General features: G+C 53.0%; 1 protein-coding gene across 3 annotated transcripts in view; it reads right to left on the reverse strand.

The window, feature by feature from the left end:
• LOC144726213 (KH domain-containing, RNA-binding, signal transduction-associated protein 2-like) overlaps window positions 1-19,499 on the reverse strand; it is a 67,534-nt gene that overhangs the window by 27,684 nt on the left and 20,351 nt on the right. For all 3 annotated transcript variants that reach the window (XM_078604734.1, XM_078604733.1, XM_078604732.1), the window contains exons 2-3: window positions 17,143-17,264; window positions 15,442-15,558 (exon numbers count right to left, since the gene is read on the reverse strand). In XM_078604734.1, the coding sequence (XP_078460860.1) occupies window positions 15,442-15,558; window positions 17,143-17,264 (239 nt within the window). The remainder of the gene's footprint in view (window positions 1-15,441; window positions 15,559-17,142; window positions 17,265-19,499) is intronic.

A 19,499-nucleotide genomic window follows, 5' to 3' on the forward strand; every position in this document is an offset into this window, starting at 1 on the left:
TTTCAACTGCTGCCCCAGGGGTTCGAATGGACGTTCAGCGAACCTCTGGATTGCGAGCCCACTTCTTAAAGTCCACCAACTAATATTGAATTGTTTACCAGGTAAGGCTTTAGTTTGTCGTCCTTCCCGCGCACCTCTCGTTAGCACGGTTGGCTACGTACGGTGGAAAAGAAGCTCAACATACATGCACACAGGCTCCACTGAGCTATTTAACTCTTTTTCAGAAGCGACTTGGCGATCACAAATTAGAGCCCTACGAAGTGGCTTATCATCATCGCATGTTAATTTATAGCAACAACCAAATACTCTTAAAAGCGTTATGTTGATTCTAAAAACTGAGAGAAAAGACCACACGACCACGGGGAGAGAGAGAGAGAGAGACACGCAAACTCCAAATATACAGCAGGCGTCAGGGTCAGGACCGATCCCACAACCTCCTGCATACTGTGGCGCCCCGTATGGTGGGGTAAAGTGTGGGTACATGGAAACACCAGGCCGGAGCCAGAGGCAGACCCAGCAAGAGGCGATTCACGCCATGTGAGTCACGTGGGTTAGTTTGACCATACCTCACCACACTAGTCCGTGCGGGGTGGTGAAGGCAGAGGGGCACAGGCGTACAGTACAATAATACATTTTGCTGCGTTGCTCTCTGCCGTCCACCACGTGACCAAACAACCGACAACAGCTGTGATGCATCGCAGTCGACCGTCAAAGCCCTGCACAGGCTAAACCCAGCTCAGCTTCTGAGAACTGATGGGAGCGGGTATTGGGGTGGAGGGTGCATTCCGGGTGATTTGGCGATGGGCAAAGAGATGTCTCTATACAAATATACAACAAAGACACAGATCCCCCCTATAGCCTTTAACAGACTGTTGGGGCAAGTGCTGTCATCCATGCGGATGTAGCAAGAGCTGAAATAGCTACTATTCTTAAGAATGCTAAGAAACCCACTAGTAACATCAGCAAAAACGAACGCTCTGAACTCGCGGACCTAAAAAAGAGAGATGATATAGTCATCCTCTCGGCAGACAAGGGCAATGCCACGGTCATCATGGATAAAGATTCATACAACAACAAAATCCTGGACCTTCTTAATGATGGGAGTTACTCCAAAATTAAAAACGATCCCACTAAAAGCCTAACGACGAAAACCAACAGTATCATCACGAGTTCGACTTCCCTAATCGAACCAAGCAAACGTCCCTCTCTAAAACCATCGGCGGCAAGACCTCCCAGACTCTATGGTCTTCCCAAAATCCATAAGGACGGCACCCCGCTACGACCCATTGTGTCGACGATAAACTCTCCTACGTACAAACTAGCCCGTTTTCTATCAGATACTCTGCTCCCTTTCACAGGCAAGACCTCTTCAGCAGTACTCAACTCAACCCAATTAGTCTCTATGGTTAAGGACATGGTACTATCTCCTGATGACATCCTCGTCAGCTTTGATGTAGTATCTTTGTTTACCAAAGTCCCAGTACCGGACACCCTAACAATAATTGAGGACTTAGTCCAACATGGATTGAATTCTGATGCCCCTGCGCTGGTTAGGCATTGCCTCACCAACACCTATTTTACCTGGAATGGCACCTTCTACAAACAGAATGAGGGTACCCCTATGGGCTCCCCTTTGTCACCAGTTATAGCCAACATATTCATAGAAAAGTTTGAATCAGACGCCATCCAGACATCCACCCTGCGTCCTTCCCTGTGGAAGAGATATGTGGATGACACTTTCGTCATCTGGCCACATGGCCTCCCAGCATTGAACCACTTCTTGGACCACATCAATTCTAGACACCCATCCATCAGATTCACCATGGAAGTGGAGAAAGACGGTAAACTACCATTCTTGGATATTCTGTTTGAGAGGAGTCCTGACGGTTCCTTGGGACATTCTGTCTACAGAAAAGCCACCCACACAGACTCCTAATTGAAACCGGATTCCCACCACCACCCATCTCAAAAGAACTCTCTCATCAAAACGCTATACCACAGAGCACATGGCATTTCTGACAAACAACACCTGACCGGTGAATTAAGACATGTACATCGGGCCCTCAGGATGAACGGATACTCTGACCGTACTATCCGCCAAGCTGTCTCTCCCACCACACAGAAACAGCCACATGAAACTCCGACCAAAACCATCACGTTACCATACATAGCTGGCGTGACCAAAAAGATCTCCAAAATTCTAAACAAACATAAGATCCAAGTCCGATTCAGTACAGTGCATAAAATCCGTGATCTGATTCCATCTGTGAAGGATGTCGTTCCTGACTTACAGTATCCTGGAGTCTACAAATTGAGTTGCATTTGTGGTGATTGCTACATTGGAGAAACGAAACGTCATGTTTCTGATCGTGTCCGCGAGCACAAGTCAGATCTGAAACACGGCAGAACTGATTCTTCTGCCGTGGCCGATCATTGCTACAACTCGGTGGGCTCTCATGAAATTGTCTTTTCCGAGACCAAGGTTCTCTGCAAACCTCCCGGCTACCATCAAAGGTTTGTACACGAAGCCATACAAATATACAAACACAGACATAATTTCAACCGTGATGATGGGTACAAACTTAGTAATCATTGGAAAGATGTTATCAACCACGCAAAAAAGACTTAATCACAAATTTTTTGGACCATCTTATCTGACAGGCACTATTTTACTGTACTTTACCGAGTGTTAACATCCCCAGTTATTTTAACAGTACTCTCTTCATTGTTCAGCCAGCATTGTTATAAACATGGGCATTTTCGTTCTTTTGTCTATCATGTGTATCAGACCCCCCCTCCCCCTCTCTCTCCATTGTGTTGGCGTGTGCAGTAATTGGCCGCTTGCGCACAAGCGCTTCCACGTCCGTCGCCCACCCTTTTGGCCTCGCCCCCCCCCCGCCTCCCCCTCCCTCCCGATACGTTCCATTCATTGGCTACCATAGTCTGATGAGCTCCCCCTAAGTTTGTACCCATCATCATTTTCGTTATTTTGTCTATCATGTGTATTAGACCTCCCCTCCTCCTCTCTGCCCATTGTGTTGGCGGGTGCAGTGGCTGGCCGCTTGCGCACAATCGCTCCATTGTGTTGGCGTGTGCAGTAATTGGCCGCTTGCGCACAAGCGCTTCCACGTCCATCGCCCACCCTTTTGGCCTCGCCCCCCCTCCCTCCCGATACGTTCCTTTCATTGGCTACCATAGTCTGATGAGCTCCCCCCTCCCTCTCCCTCCCCCCTCAACTCGCTTTTAAGGGATTACATCTTGAATCATTGCCTCACTTGATACAGCTAATCTGGCTGTGACGGTCCCACCTGATGACGGAGACTTGTGTTGCCTCCGAAACGTCGTGATTTTTGTTTTTATTTTATTTTACTTTCTACGTGACTTTACCGAAAAAACCTAAGAAGATGCTGTTAGCGAGTAGCACCTGTGAGCGCCGGCACGGCACACGAGGTGGTTGGGTGGTCAGCACCACGTCCGGCCGCCTTTGTCTCGTTAGTGCCAATGTTTACACATTGCACCAGGTACTCATTTTCGGTTGAGTCGACCTAGGGAAGGCCTAGGACCGGTTCAGATAATCGTCACTGGTGTTGGCCGTGAGCGGTGAATCGAACCCGGGTCGCCAGGTTCGTAGCACAGCGCGCTAACCGCTACCCACTACCACTCCTCATACACAAACTGCCCGGCTCTCTCTGGCAGAGCTCTTCGCCTGCTCGAGTCAAGGAACCATGGCCGCGGATGCTGGGAAGTGGAACGGATGCGACGCGGTCCGTCTCTCCAACGGGACCCCCCGGGACCCAGTTTGGTTCGCTCCGATGCCACCTGCACAGCGAAGGAAGGCGAGAGGCAGAAACGCCGCCGGCGACTGCGCCGTTGCTCGTACGTAATGCACGTGGAACTTCTTTCGCACCGCACGTAGCCAACCCTGCTAATCGGAGGTGCGACAGGGTACGACTCGCCCTCAAATGAACGACCTGGTGCGGTGTGTAAATATTGCCACGAGGGAGACAAAGGCGGCCGGCCGAGGTGCTGGCCACCCACCTCCTCGTGTGCCATGCCGCTCTTCATCGGTGCTCCTCGCTAACATCAAAGTGTGCTGCCCTCGAGTGTGTGTGTGGGCCAAGGTAAAAGGATCTCAGAGGGAGCTCTGTGATGTCCGTTTTCGCGGGGCCGTTCACGAGCACGGAGGGTGAGACGCACCGCCCCGCGAGCCTTCCGGGCGGATTGTACCGCCCGGTGAGAACGCGACACCGATTGTGCGACGGGGATAGCATCGGGGGGAAACCACTCTTCTGTTTTTGATTGAGACCGACGGCGCAGGCAGGTTGAACGAACACAACGCGGCGCCGTGACGGGGAGCCGTGGTGGCTAGATGTTAATCTTGCCTGGTACGCAGAAGGTTTGTGGGTTTCGATCTTGACACTGATGCCTGACGTACTATATATTTGGAGTCTGCGTTTTTCTCTCTCTCCCCATGGTCACGTGGATTTTTCTCCGGGTCCTCCGGTTTTTTCCATCCACATTTTGCATCATCACGCATGTTTAAGAGTATTTGGCTGCTGCTATACATTCCAGGTGATGATGATGATGATGGGCCACTTCGTTGAGCAATCATTTACGATGGCCGGGTCGTATTTGAAAAGTGCTAAAGAGCCTTACACAGTGAAATAAAAATATTCTTGGTTCTTTCGGAAATAATAAAATAATAAAAATAAAACTATAAAATTCTCACTACGTTTCGATTGCAACACAAGTAATCATCATCAGGTGTGAAAACCACTTTTTTCAAATGTTCTTGCTGTGTTAAACCGAAGAAAAGAGTTTTCAATCTTAACTGATTTAAAAGTGCATGGCTCCCAGTGGCTTCCTAACATCAGAAGGAAGAGGCGTTCCAGACGGTCACAGAAGCAGCGCAATCTATACATAGCAGCTCAGTGGGGGCCTTACCTGGTAAAATAAAAACGTTAAAAGTTTTGAAAACGGCGTGGACGCTCGGCTGTGGCTGCACGCATGGGAGAATGCGAGACACCGACGGTGGCTGGGGGGGGGCGGGGGGGGGGGCAGTGGGACTGTGCCCTCTCCTCAACTGGACGTCAGCAGCGAGGCGATTGTCCTTCTGAGAAAACCCAGAACACGGCTCCTATTGTGCACTCCGTGAATGGGCGGCGAGCCCACGCGACGATTTCACACGGACGGCGGCGGCGCGACGGCCATCGGCGCACCAACGGTGGCAGAGTGCAGCAGCTCGGTTAATTAAAAAAACCGCAACTGTTTGAACAAGAATGGGGTTTTAGTTTTTTAACACAAGTAGATTGTTCATTGCCGACAGTACCACTTGTAATTGGCTTCTTACGCCCTACTCGTCCTTCCCACCACCGTGCAAAAAGGAGTTAAACGAAAAAACGCGGAAACCTGACGCAGCCAGGTAATAAATGTGTCACGTGACTTGCAAAGTGGGCAAGTCTGTTGCCACTTCAGCAGCAGCAGCAGCGCAATGTTTCGCTCGAGATCATGCCCAGCATCATCAGGTTGTTAACCGGAGCTCAGATCTCGAGATCCATGCTGGCCACTAATCTCGACCGCAATGTCACAGCCATTTAAAAAATTTCAAGATTCCTCTTCAACGACGACACCGGTGGTGCCGCTGAAGCAGTTATACATTTGGCCACGTGCGATCCCAACTCGCGATTCACACGCACAATCCACGTGCGATCCGCACATGTGATCCACACGTGCGATCCGCATGTGTGATACACGTGTGATTCACGCATGGATCGCACGTGTGTGATTCCCGTTTGGTTTTCATTCATTGGGTGCGTCGGTTGGACCTGTGAGACGAGTAAAAGCTGCACGGGGAAAAAAACCCCTCAGGGCGTCTTCTCGGGCACATTCTCTCCTCGGGTCGAACATCCATCGTGAGAGTCTCGGCCATTAATCATCACAGAATGGAGGCCGGGACTTTCCCAAGCCCACTTTCTTTTGTTCGCGATCAAAAGCGACGTCTCCAACCTGCGGGTTATGTTCGCGAATCCACGCGCGTCCAGGGGTTATTCCCAGCGCGCATCCCTGCCGCTTTGCGCACCTTTCCACCGCAATGTTTGGCAATCCTCGTGTTTTTTTGTACGTCTCCCCCCCAACTACTCATTACGTATCCCCTGCAGTCGCCCTGCTTCGCCCTTTGAGGCATCACACGGCAACAGCTCACGCATCCGCCTCGCCCTTCCACTGGGAGCTATGCACTTGTTTGGAACTGCTTTTGGTTGTGTTTAGTTAGTTGTCCTTCCCCCCGCACCTCCGATTAGCACGGATGGCTACATACGGTGCGAAAGAAGTTCAAAATAAACTATTAATGAAACTATTTTTATTTCACCAGGTAAGGCCCATTGAGCTATTCAGCTCTTTTCAAAAGCCACCAGGCTTCAACGAAGTGGCTTATCGTGTGGAAATGTATGGTAGCCAAATACTGTACAAGTACGTCTCTAAATCGAGAGGATAAAATCGGAGGACCCGGAGAGACATCCACGCGACCACGGTGGAGAGAGAGAGAGAGACACCGCAAACTCTGAATATAAAGCAGCAGGCGTCAGGGTCGGGATCGAACCCACGACCTCCTGTATAGCAGGTGAGGCGGTTAACATCTCCTAGCCACGTACGTGCAACGAATCTGACGTTAATGTCAGTGACGTTCCAGAAGGGTCCGAAGAGGGGCGAGAGGGGCGGCCGACGAAAAATTCAAAACGACTTTCATGTCCGCGGCCGCTCACCGATGATGCCGGACCGCCCATCGGACATTTTCGTGATGGCGGCCAATAAAAGTCAGGCTCACGACGTTGTCGCCGCTGCCGCCATTGTCGTCGTCCGCCACTTTTATTGGACGCTCACAAGGTGGGGGGGGGGGGGGCTTCAAAGGGGCATTAACAGTGGAAAGCTTCCTCCTCCCCCCCCTTCCTCCGTGGGAGATAACATTTACAGCATTCAGTAGCCCAAACACGTGGTCCCGACCGACCCAGTGTGAAGGTCACACGTTCAACTAATCTAAACTGCACGTGCGCACGTGACCCGCCCTCTCCCCCCCCCCCCATTAAAATAGTCATACCTATCAGACTGGACATTCGTTTATCTTCACGATTCGACGGCCAACGCTGCTATTAACAAAATAACACGATGTACATTTGAATTAAATAAAAGATTTTTTATTTTACCAGGTAAAAAGGCCCCACTGAGCTATGTAGCTATATATTTGTTTTTCAGAGGCGACCTGCCAATCACAAATGATAGCTCGACAAAGTGGCTTACCATCATCATCGTCGTGTGGAAATTTATAGCGGAAGCCAAATAATCTGATGTTGATTCTAAATGTGGAGGGGGAGGAAAAACTAGAGGGACCCGGAGAAAAGAATACACGCGACCACGGGGAGAGAGAGAGACGCAAATTCCAAATACTTTTATTTTACCAGGTAAGGCCCACCGAGCCGTGTAGCTCTTTTTCAGAAGCGACGTGGCTATCACAAACAATAGCTCAACGAAGTGGCTTATCACGTGGAAATTTATAGCAGCAGCCAAATCCACACGATCATGGGGGGAACAAGCAAATTCTAAATATACAGCAGGCATCAGGGTCGGGGTCGAACACCACGATCTCCTGTATACCAGGCGACACCTCGGCACCCTTTTCACCGGGCAGATCGCCCCCACTCCCCCTCTGCAAGACTGCTCAGTCCACGTGGCTGCTGCCGCTGCTGCTGCCAAGCGGTGTAGCGGGAGCCCAGAGTGCGCTCCTCCTTCATCATTCACCCCGTCACGTCTGTGTACATACCCACACTGGTGCATGTTTACAAGCTCGTGACATTTCACACAAAGAATATTTCGAACTTTGATACGGTCACCGGTAAAACGACCATAAACCCCCCCCCCTCCAAACCTAACATTTACCCAACCCAAGGGGGGAGGGCAAAAAACCACGACACCCGAATAAATGAGTGCGACGTGAAAACGTAAGACCTGTCAACCGTGCAGGGCAAACAGCGCAGCCCCGCAATCGCTCGCCCGACGTCCTGGGAACGAATAATGTGGGATGGGGGATACCCAACCCTGTGCCCCACCGCACGCGGCCTGCCGATGGTCGATGAACAACCGTGGTCTTCGCTTTGAGACTTGAAGACGGTTGCGGCGCCGTTTCAACTGATGCTGGAGTCTAACCGGTGCGCTGCTGGGTTGCAAGTGCAGTCTGCGAACCGTTATACCGCGGTGGCGGGGAGACGTTAACTACCTCGCCTGGTATACAGAAGGTCATGGGTTCGATCCCGACCCTGACGCCTGTTGTATATTTGGAGTTTGCATGTTCTTCCCGTGGGGGCGTGGATTTTTCTCCGGGTCCTCCGTTTTTTTTCCTCCACATTAAGAATCAACATCGCGCATTCAGAGTATTTGGCTGCTGTAAATTTCTGCGTGATGATAAGCCACTTCGTTGAGCTATCATTTCTGATGGCCGGGTCGCTTCTGAAAAAGAGCTACATAGCTCGGTGGGCCTTACCTGGTAAAACAAAAAAACATTGTTGAGTTTTAAGTCCGTAACAGGTAACTGTAACGTTCCTTTTCTAGTTTTGTCTTTCACCAACCCCGAGTGCCAACGGTGTCACGTCACGAGATGCCGCATTCGTTCGGACCTCTCACGGAGCAGTGCGGCCCTTCCTTTGAGAGAACGGCCATCGGAAGGAGACGTCTGAGAACTACCTCCAAGATCCCTTCTGGTCTGCACACTCAGAGTGTGGCACTTTCCCAGGCACTCTGCCGCTCAAGAGTATGGGGCAGTCCTCGACTTAGGGAACAGGCTATGTTCCTGAGAGCCGTTTGTAAGTCGTGTTGTTTGTATGTCGGAACTCAATCGTACGTCGGAACTCAATCGTTAATTGCACGCACGGTCAGTGGTATAAAATGTGCTATGGTTGAACGAAACAGGGTAGCATTGTTAAACTAATACGTCAGAAGTGTTGTACATTTGCATGTAATACTGTAATAATACTGGAAAGTAAATAAAATCTAAAGTAAAGTAACGCAAAAAGAAAAAAACAGTTTAATTTTCACTTAACTTGAGTCGAACGGTTCACTCTTGTTGTTGTGCATCACGCGGAACACTGGGGCACATTACATCTCGTGGAAGATCACGCCACCCAACAAAATAGTTCCGCAGTTGGGTTTGTAAGCACAACCGAACGTTGGCAAGTCGGACGGTTACAAATAACGTCTCAACGGCGGTTCATTCGTAGGTGCGGACGTTCGTAAGTGAGGACTTTTTAGGTCGGGGACTGCCTGGAATGTTCATCCACATGACAGTCACCCCAAAAGTTTTAACTCAAGAGCTGGAATCTATCCTAATTACTGCGTGTGCAGAACCAAATCTAAGTGATGTCTTTAAGAGTGCGATAATTGCCTGATAGGTCTGAGACCATCAACTTCAGCACAATCGAAAACCCGGTTCTGCCTGGATATGAACCCCGGTGCTCAGCGGAGGCAGCTCCTGCGGCGTCTCAGCCGCCCGGCCACCTCGCGGGCAAACCTCCGTCGTGGGACGCCCGAGATTGGCGCGGTTGGGCCACATACGGTGCGCGAAAGGAGTTCGACGTCAGTCCATCCACACGTACGAACATCCACACAGAACATCCCCCCGCAGTGACTTGGGCAAAAATAACTAACGGCCGCCAGCTCTCTGCGGGCCTCTGAGACGACGGTCGGAACGATGACGTGAGCCCGGCGGTGGCCCAAGGGCTGGGAGATTTGGCACGGGCAACGCCGGGACACCTCCGCGCCTCTCAAAACCGTTGCTTCCAAAACGCCGCATGCGGCTTGTCCATGCCGGGGAGCCGGCACACCCCCCCACGTTTATGTTTTTTTTTATGAACGTCGACTTTTTGAAACTTGCCTGCTGGTTTTCTGGCACGCGATATAACTGAACTCTCCGGTTTCGCTCTGCGAGCAACTGCCAATTATTTGCACGCAGACAAAAGGACCAGACAAAGATCGTCCCCGTCTTGTAGCCCGCCACAGACTGTCGCGGCAAGTGCCGTCGGCGAGCAGCAGCAAGCTGTGAAGGCCGGCACGGCACACGAGAGGGTGGGTGGCCAGCACCACGCCCCGCCGGCGCCTTTGTCTCCCGAGTGGCGACATTTACTACACATTGCACCAGGTACTCATTTGAAGCAGAGTCGACCTAGAGGAGGACCAGAACCGGTTTAGATATTCTTCACCGACATGGGCTGTGAGCGGGAATCGAACTCGGGTCGCCGGCTTCGCAGAGCAGCGCGCTAACCACGACAAAATCTGAATATTTATCCCGGAGGAATCCGATGAGCTCTAAAGCTATTTTTCACAGATGCCCAATAACGCTCCCCAAGCTCAGTGTGTGTGTGTATATCCACACACATATTGTTGTTTTTATATACGTGTGTATGTATATACACAGAAAGACAAAGATCCCTCGTGTAGCCTTAACAGAATGTTGGGGCAAGTGCTGTTAGCGAGCAGCTATGAAGGCCGGTATGGCACAAGCGTGGGTGGGTGGCCAACACCACGCCCGGCCGCCTTTGTCTCCCTCGTGGCGATGTTTACACACTGCACCAGGTACTCGTATGACGCCGAGTCCCAGGACCGGTTCAAATAATCCTCACTGGTGTTGGCCGTGAGCGGAAATCGAACTCGGATCCCCAGGTTTGTAGCGCAGCGTGCTAACCGCTACACTGCCACTCCCCACAAACACACACACACAGCCACCGTTCCTGTCATCACCTGTATCGAGACAGCATTGCACCTGAACGTGAACACTCAGGGGTCATCGGCACCGGGCGTGTTTACTCCGCGTCACTGCACATGCACGCAAACTTCAGTCGCCACAGTCCACGTCGCGCAATCAATTTGCGATGGCTAAAGGTTGCACAGCGGGTAGAAGAATGACCGTCGAACACCGTTTCATGTAAAAACACACACACCACGCACTACAAAGATTTGCTCTCAGATGAACACACACACAGACTCACGTTGGTCGTACAGAACGGCTGTTTGCACAGCACCTGCGTTGGTCACTGGGGCACTCAGTAGCCGCAGTGAGGGCCACCCTTTTGTGACCCCGGGAGAAATCAGTGTTGACAATTGCACCGGGTACGCACAGGAGACCCGAGTCAGCTTTCACACAGTCCAGAATAGATCTGGATTCCGGCAATCGATAAAGCGCCCAAACAGTGAACGTCCCCCACTGTTTCCGCGCGGCATTCTTGGGATGCGGCCACACTTCAGACAGCCGCGGTGTAACTCCACATTGTATCGCACAGACCTGGCACAGCTACACAGAAAGAGACCGACACACTCGGCCCACAAGAGCCACGACCACAGACAGCCATAGACTTACATCGAGACCCACGGACTCACACGGAGACCCACAGGCTCCTCACACGAAGAGCCACAGAATCACCATGCAGTGACCCACAGACACCTCACACCGAGACTCACCACACTCTCAATTGGTAACATCGCCCCAGCAGCAAAAACTTCAAACTCAGAAAATATTTCCTGGTACAATTCATTATCTTGAGGATGCGTCTGGCCAATAGCAGTTTACATTTTATGCAGAATTGTTTTTTAGCTATGGTAGGAAGCCCACCCCCCCCCCCCAGAGGAATCCCATGCAGAACAGGGGTGAGAACGTACTAACCTCCACACATACAGGAACCCAGACTGGGGAATCGAACCTAGGCCCTGGGTTCGATTCGCCGGGCCGCACGAGTGACGCCAACCGCGCTCTCCAACCAAATCCCATTCCGTCAACGTGAGTTAGAGCACTGCCAACCTGACATGAACACGCACCTACGCACGCACCTAAGAATGCACGCAACTAATCTGGACACAAAGCTCCGTCTCCAACACCGGCGCTGGCAAGGGCGAGTGTGTGTGTGTGTGGGCGAGTATGTGTGTGTGTGGGCGAGTGTGTGTGTGTGTGGGCGAGTGAGTGTGTGTGTGTGTGCAAGCAGCACAGGGTGGGCCCCCGCTCGCAAACAAGCAAACACACGTCGGAGCTGCGGCAACACGCGTTAAGACGACACCGCCGTGGCACCCGTCCCAACGCTCCGCCCGAAGAGCCGGCGACCACGGCCCCCACAAGTTCTCACACGCTGGGTGGGGGGGAGGGCGGGGGGGGGGCACACATGAGTGAGGGGGGGGCAAACGTGGGTGGGGGTTGGTAGACGCGACGGGGGCACTGTGGGACTGATCTAGCGGCGGCGAAACTCCCTCTTCATCTTCTTCTTGTCGTGCGGCTGCTGATGCGAATGCAGAGCAACAGCGGCTACGGTCTCACATTCAGGTGGCCAATCCAGCAGACAACAGCGTCAGGAGGTAGCAGAGTAGTGTATCATTGTAGATTTGGGCGTTGCGTCGTTCCTCCACGTTGGGTCTCTTTCTGCTGCACGTTCACAAACATCAGCAGAGACAGGATCCCAATGGTGGGGACTCTTCAGTTGAATTCCCACGCCGATGATGAACGCTACGCACTCATTCATGGTGATTCCCCTCTTGAGCACACCACTGCTGGAGGAGCGCACTTTACCGCGCCGGTCAGTTCGGATTGGCAAAGGCGGGCAAGATGGACGTGGCGGCGTCGTTGTGGGGCACGCCGATGGATTTTTCTGCACCCCCCCCCGCCCGCCCTGCTGCCCACCGCATTACCCCACAGCCTATAGCAACTGTTACGCGTGGCAGTCTGCCACATCCGGGCTCTCAAAACCTTGCATAACTTCCCAAAAGTGACGAGATGTGGGGGGGGGGGGGGTGCATTTCCCAGGTGATAGGTTACAAGATGTAACCTATCGGGGAACGGTTAACGATGAAGTAAATGGTGGTGGTGAGATAATTTCTAGACTGGCATTCCGAATGGGCCCCTCCCCCGTGAGGCAGGGCTGTCGTTGGATTACCGGCGTTATTTTGGGGCTTAACGTGCACACCCGACGTCGACTCTTCTTTCCTATTCTCTCTTACGAACCCGACTCAAAACACGCCATCGCAAAACCTCAGAATTATAGGCTTAATGCCAGTCGAGAGCCTCCCTTGCTGACGTCCTCACCGTCAACTCGTCACAGTGAGCCACGGTGAGCCACGGTGAGCCACCCAGGCTGGGCTCACGACCGTCCACGTTTCAGCATCGGCCATTACCAACCGGTGGGTCATGAATGTTCTCCGAAGCAGGCCCCCGCCCCGAGGGCGGTTAACTTGACCATCCTTCACCGTGGGCTGGGGAGTGTTTTATCGGTGAAAGAAGGCGGAGGAGCCATGAACCCGGGAAGGGGGTAGGGTCTATACCCTCCGGGCCGCACGTAACGTTATTTTTATTAAGGATACGCCGTGTCGTAAATCGCGTTAACTGCGGTGGCTCTTGAAATGTTAACTTTAGTTTTTGTTACCGAAATGGTTGCCGACCCCCCCCCAACCCCTGCCCGCCCGCGGCATTGGACAAACACCAGTGAGCGCAGAAACAAGCAGCAGCAATGGGACGACCGTGGCGTGATGATGTTGAGGTGGTAGCTGCATGATGAGGAAGAGGGGAATATGTTGACGTTGATGGTGGTGATGTTGATGATGATGTGGCTGTCTGGAATGCCCTTCCTTCCGATATTACGAAGCCACTCGAGAAATGGTGTTTTAAAAAATCAGATTTTTGTGTTTAGTTTGTTATCCCTTCCCCTGAAACTCTGATCACCATGGTTGGCTATGTACAGTGTGAAAGAAGTTCAAGAGACATACTTCTCGCCGAAGTGGCAAGATGTTAACTGCCTCGCCTGGTGTATAGGAAGTCGTGGGTTCGATCTCGACCCCTGTAAATTCGGAGCTTGCGTGTCTCTCTCCCCGTAGTCATGTGGATTTATCTCCACATCCTCCGGTTTTTCCCTCCACATTTAGAATCAACATCACACGTTTAAGAGTATTTGGATGCTGCTACAAATTTGCACCTGATGATAAGCCATAGTTTTGCTTTTTTACTTTTTACCCAGGGTTCGAGCCTGCTTGGCTTGCCAAGTACGGACAAGTTCACGCGCGCGCGGTGTGCGTTCCGGACGACCCGGTCGGCTCAAGAGCCACACACAAGAGACGGGCGTGGCCCGAGAATGGCAGGATGGGGGAGGTGGGTGGTTTTAGGGTGGGGGGGGGGCACGGCCAGGGTGGGGGCCCCCGTGGACGCGTGCCAGCGGCCCTCCCGTACCCACAATTGCGGAGCCTCCTCCGCGGGGGCGGGTTGGCATGACGGTATTCCGCGCGGGCCGGCGGGCGGACGGGACCGGAGCACCGTGCAGTCGCTGGGCAGGCGGCGACCGGCGGTCTAACCCAGGCGATGGGAGTCAAGCGTCAAAGTGACGTCGGTTCTGGGCGAGCCACGCCGCAGATGTCACGATGGCAGCGTGGGCCTCGTTTGTGAGAGCGGCGAAGGTGGGCGAGGCTCGCGTCACCACCCCCGTCGGGAACGGCGAACGCCGAATCGCGGGGGGAACTTTCGTGGCCGCGCGCAGTTCCCAGTCGCTGTCGACGGACTCCGAAAAACAATGCGACAATTCTCGTTTTCCGTTGCGTAAACTTTTCAACAAACGAAGAGGCTCCTGCGAAAATGCATCCACATTCAAGAAGACAGCGCCGCAATATATAACCGTGCAGAACAAAAACAGATGCACACACACACGTACGCGCACCGACACACGGACTCTTTTGAAAAATCAGCTGCCATGTGAACCACAAAGAATGAAACTATCACCAAGTGCAGGGTGGGCCCGGCCAGTGTAGAGACCAAAAGTGAAAGTGGCGTGACCCGACCGACGCACAACAGCGAGCGCACGGCCCACTAAATAAACTCACGCGATGTGGTGACCGGTGACAGAAGTGAAACTGTGACGAGCGTCGCAGCAGCGCTGTCTCCGCAGCTTCCACTTGTCACTCGCCCACTCATCAGGCGAGCGAGCGAGTGGATTGGTGAGTGAGCAACCGAGTGGGTTGGGATGATGAGCGAGCGAGCAGGAGAGCAAGTTGGTGAGTGACCGGGTGAGCTGGTGAGCGAGTGGGTGAGTGCACGAGCGAGTGGGTGAGTGATCGGGTGAGCTGGTGAGCGAGTGGGTGAGTACACAAGCGAGTGGGTGAGTGATCGGGTGAGCTGGTGAGCGAGTGGGTGAGTGCACGAGCGAGTGGGTGAGTGATCGGGTGAGCTGGTGAGCGAGTGGGTGAGTGCATGAGCGAGTGGGTGAGTGATCGGTTGAGCTGGTGAGCGAGTGGGTGAGTGCACGAGCGAGTGGGTGAGTGATCGGGTGAGCTGGTGAGCGAGTGGGTGAGCGCACGAGCGAGTTGGTGAGTGATCGGGTGAGCTGCTGAGCGAGTGGGTGAGTGTGTGTATCCGGTGCCACGGTGTTAACCGCCCCCCCGTACCTTCTGCTTGTCCCTCATCGACCCCCGCCCGCAAATGGCCATGCGGGCACCCGTGCTGGCTTGCAGCTGCTTCAATGTCTCTCCCTTCGGCCCCAGCAGCTTCCCGATGAAGTTGAACTGCGAGGCGACAAGCGGAGAGAAGCGTCAGTCCACAGGAAGATCCCCACAATGATCCCCACCCCCCCTGTATAGCCTTAACAGACTGTAGGGGCAAGTGCTGTTAGCGAGTAGCACCTATGAAGGCCGGCACTGTGGCACACGAGAGGGTGGGTGGCCAGCAGCACGCCTGGCTGCCTTTGTCTTCCTAGTGACGATGTTTACACACCACAACAGGTACTCATTTGAGGCTGAGTCGACCTAGAGGAGGCCCAGAACCGGTTCAGATAATCATCACTGGCGTTGGCCATTAGCAGGAAGCGAACTCGGGTCGCGGGGTTCGTAGCGCGGCGAGCTAGCCGTTTCACTTCCGCTCCCCACACACATAAATAGTACAAACACACAGTATATACACACACACACAGCAGGGCCCCTTAACTGCAACGCTGGCTGATAGAAATGCCACGTCATATGGCAGCCAATAGCACCTGCTTGTACCCAATAAACATTTCCTAGGGGAGGCCAAGGACTGGGTTCAGATAATCGCCACTGGAGATTCCCACGCCGCTCCGCTTGCACGCAGATTCTTCTTTTGTCCCGTGATTGTTGGTGACAAGACGAGAAGAACTTGGGGGGGGGGGGGGAGACGATGATGGTAGGTAGGGAATTCTAAAGCGAGGGGACAAAAATAAAAAATAGAAGTGTTGTGACCTGTGGTATGGTGAGTGACTGGGTGGGTAAGTGGGCGTGTGGGTGAGTGGGTCGGTGAGTGAGTGGGTGGGTGAGTGAGTGGGTGAGTGAGTGAGTTGGTGGGTGAGTGAGTGGGTGGGTGGGTGAGTGTGCATGTGGGTGGGTGAGTGAGTGGATGGGTGTGTGCGGATGAAGAGTTTTTGGGACCTGCGGTGTAGTGAGTGAGCGACTGAGTGAGTGAGTGGGCGTGTGAGGTGAATTGGGTGAGTTGTTGTGACTTGCAGTGTAGTAAGTGGGTGACCGGATGGGTAAGTGGGCATGTGAGTGGGTGGGTGGGTAAGTGTGTGAGTGGGTGAGTGTGTGAGTGGGTGAGTGGGTGGGTGAGTAGGTGGGCATGTGAGTGGGTGGGTGGATGAGTGGGTGAGTGAGTGGGTGAGTGTGTGGGTGAGTGTGTGGGTGAGTGAGTGAGTGTGTGAGTGTGTGAGTGTGTGGGCGAGTTGTTGTGACCTGCAGTGTAGTGGTTGAACAAAGTGTTGTGGTGAAGATGAAACGGCGAGTGTCTGGTACAGACCGAGCCCTCAACACGGGTGGAGGAATCAACGGGTAAAGTTCACGGGCACAGTAACCATGGTAGCAGTGACAGGTGCGTGATAGAAGTTGATGGGAACAGTAACCATGGTAGCAGTGACAGATGAGTGATAGAAGTTGATGGGAACAGTAACCATGGTAGCAGTGACAGATGAGTGATAGAAGTTGATGGGAACAGTAACCATGGTAACAGTGATAGAACAAGTGACTGGAGTGAAGCAGCGAGCGCCGAAAAGCCGCCGCACAATCCAAGCAAGAGCGGCAACCTGCTGTGATGGTCGTGCAAGGCCCGCCACCACCACCACCACCACCACCACCGCCGCTCACCTTGGGGTGTTCCTTCACCGGTATGAGCACCTTCTCGGACAGCTTGATGGACTTGTTAGCCAGGATCTCCAGGTACTTGGGCTCATCCCGCTTGTTCGCAGCGTGGCGAACTCGCGTGATCTCTGTCAAAAAAGAAGAAAAAAAACAACCACGTTGCATAAACAAAAAAAACTAACAAACCATTTTCTATTTTACCAGGTAAGGCTCCACCGAGCTGCGTAGCTTTTTTTTCCAGAAGCGACCCTGGCCATCGCAAACGATAGCCCAACGGAAGTGGACGATCGCCGTGTGGAAATATACAGCAGCCAAATACTCCATGAATCGGTGACGTCGATTCTAAATGTGAAGGGAAAAAGCGGAGGATCCGGAGAAAAATCCACGCGACCACGGGGAGAGAGAGACACGCAAACTCCAAATATACAGCAGCAGGCGTCAGGGCCGGGATCAAACCCATGACATACTGCATGCCAGGCGAGGTAATTAACATCTCACCACCTCGGCGAGATGTATGTTGAATTACTTTCATACTGTACGTAGCCAACCGTGCCGATCGGAGTTGCAGGGGAAGGAACAAGAAACTAAACACAAAAAGCAGTTCTAAAGAATCAGTGTTCAATCTAGATAATCATTTAAAAGTCCATAGCTCCAGTGGTTTTATAATATCGGAAGAGCATTCCAGACAGCCGCATCACCAACATCACCACCATCAACGTCAACATCTCCCACTTCCTCATTATGCAGCTAACTCCTCAACACCATCACCACCATCAACATCATCGCCACCATCATGTATGTATCTACGTTCAACTTCTTTCACACCGTACGTAGCCAACCGTGCTCATCGGAGGTGCGGGGGGAAGGACAACAAACACAACAACAAGAATAAAAAAATGTGTTTTTAATCTAGATGATTTAAAAGTGTATATAGCTCCCAGCGGGTTCTGAATATCAAATGGAAGAGTGTTCCAGACGGTCCGCAGAAGCGCTGCATCTGAAAGTGCTTGCGGGGTGGACGCGGTCGTCCATCGAGCCGGCGCTGCCCGCCCGCTCGTCCACCCATTCGCCTGCCCGACAAGTGGAGGATTGCGGCCCCCGATGCCTCCTGAACATCGCCCCGCCGTCACTGACCCCGCCGTCACTGACCCCGACGTGGTGGTGGTGGCGGCGAGCGCGCGACTCGCTCGCGCCTGTAACAGGAGCAGCGGCTAGCCGCGTGACGGCGCGTGCGTGCGTGCGTTTGTGTGCGCACGCGAGCGAGAGAGTGAGCGAGCGATATTTCCTCCGAGGCACCGATAGCAACAAACACCGCCATAAATTATGTGCGCGAAAAAAAAAAACGGCTCAGGCAGCGGGGTGTCGCGCACGAACTCCGCCCGACGGCTTCGCGCTAAAACGGCGCTCGCGCTCGTCGCTGCCGCGCGCTTTTCGTAAGCGGGGGACGAACGAAAGCCAAGTGAGCCCGCAAGACGCAGTGGCGGCGGCATCGGGTTGTTTCGCGAGGGCGGTGCACGGCATTTGCCGAGCGTGGAGTTAGCCGAGCAGGGAGTTAACTGAGCGTGGAGTTAGCCGAGTGTGGAGTTAGTCGAGAGGGGAGTTAGCCGAGTAGGGAGCTAGCCAAGTCGAGCAAACATCCCTGCTTGCCCTAACCCAGTGTCGTCGCGACTTGGACAAGTTGCGCCTGAGATAGAGAGGGGGAAGCGCGACGATTGGAGAACGCGACGAAGCGCAATACACCTCGCTGCTGACCTCGTGGAGGAGCGAAAACCATCACCACGCAAACTCCGGTCATCCTCGCAGCAGCAGCAGTGGCGGCTTATGGATAACCGTCGAACAAAGACGGTCGCCGCATCGCGCGCTTTCAGATGCGCTGCTTCTGCGGACCTTCTCAACTGCCCTTCTATTCGATATTTGGAAGCCACGGGGAGCTATCCACTTCCAAATCGTTGTCTATTGTTGTGTTTAGTTTGTTGTTCTTACTCCTGCATATCTAATGAGCAAGGTTGCCTATGTGCGGTACGAAAGAAGTTCAACATACGTATATGATGGTGGTGATGATGTTGATGGTGGTGATGATGATGTGGCCGTCTGGAACGCTCTTCCTTTCGACATTAGGAAGCCACTGGAGCTGTGCACTTTTTAATCCACGTTAAAGACTCATTTCTTTAGAACTGTATATTGTTGTGTTTAGTTTGTTGTCCTTCCTCCACACCTCCAATCAGCACGGTTGGCTACGTATGGTGCTGAGACTAACAACCGAGTGGCAGCCGTAGTAGGGAACGTACGCCCTCCTCGCCAAATACGTCCGTCCGCCACGGTCCGCCCTGGAGATGGGGCGTGCAGGAACGAGAGTGGATCGC

This window comes from Lampetra planeri, chromosome 23 (genome assembly GCF_965212315.1).
Source record: "Lampetra planeri chromosome 23, kcLamPlan1.2.h2, whole genome shotgun sequence".
Classification (NCBI taxonomy): Eukaryota; Metazoa; Chordata; class Hyperoartia; order Petromyzontiformes; family Petromyzontidae; genus Lampetra; species Lampetra planeri.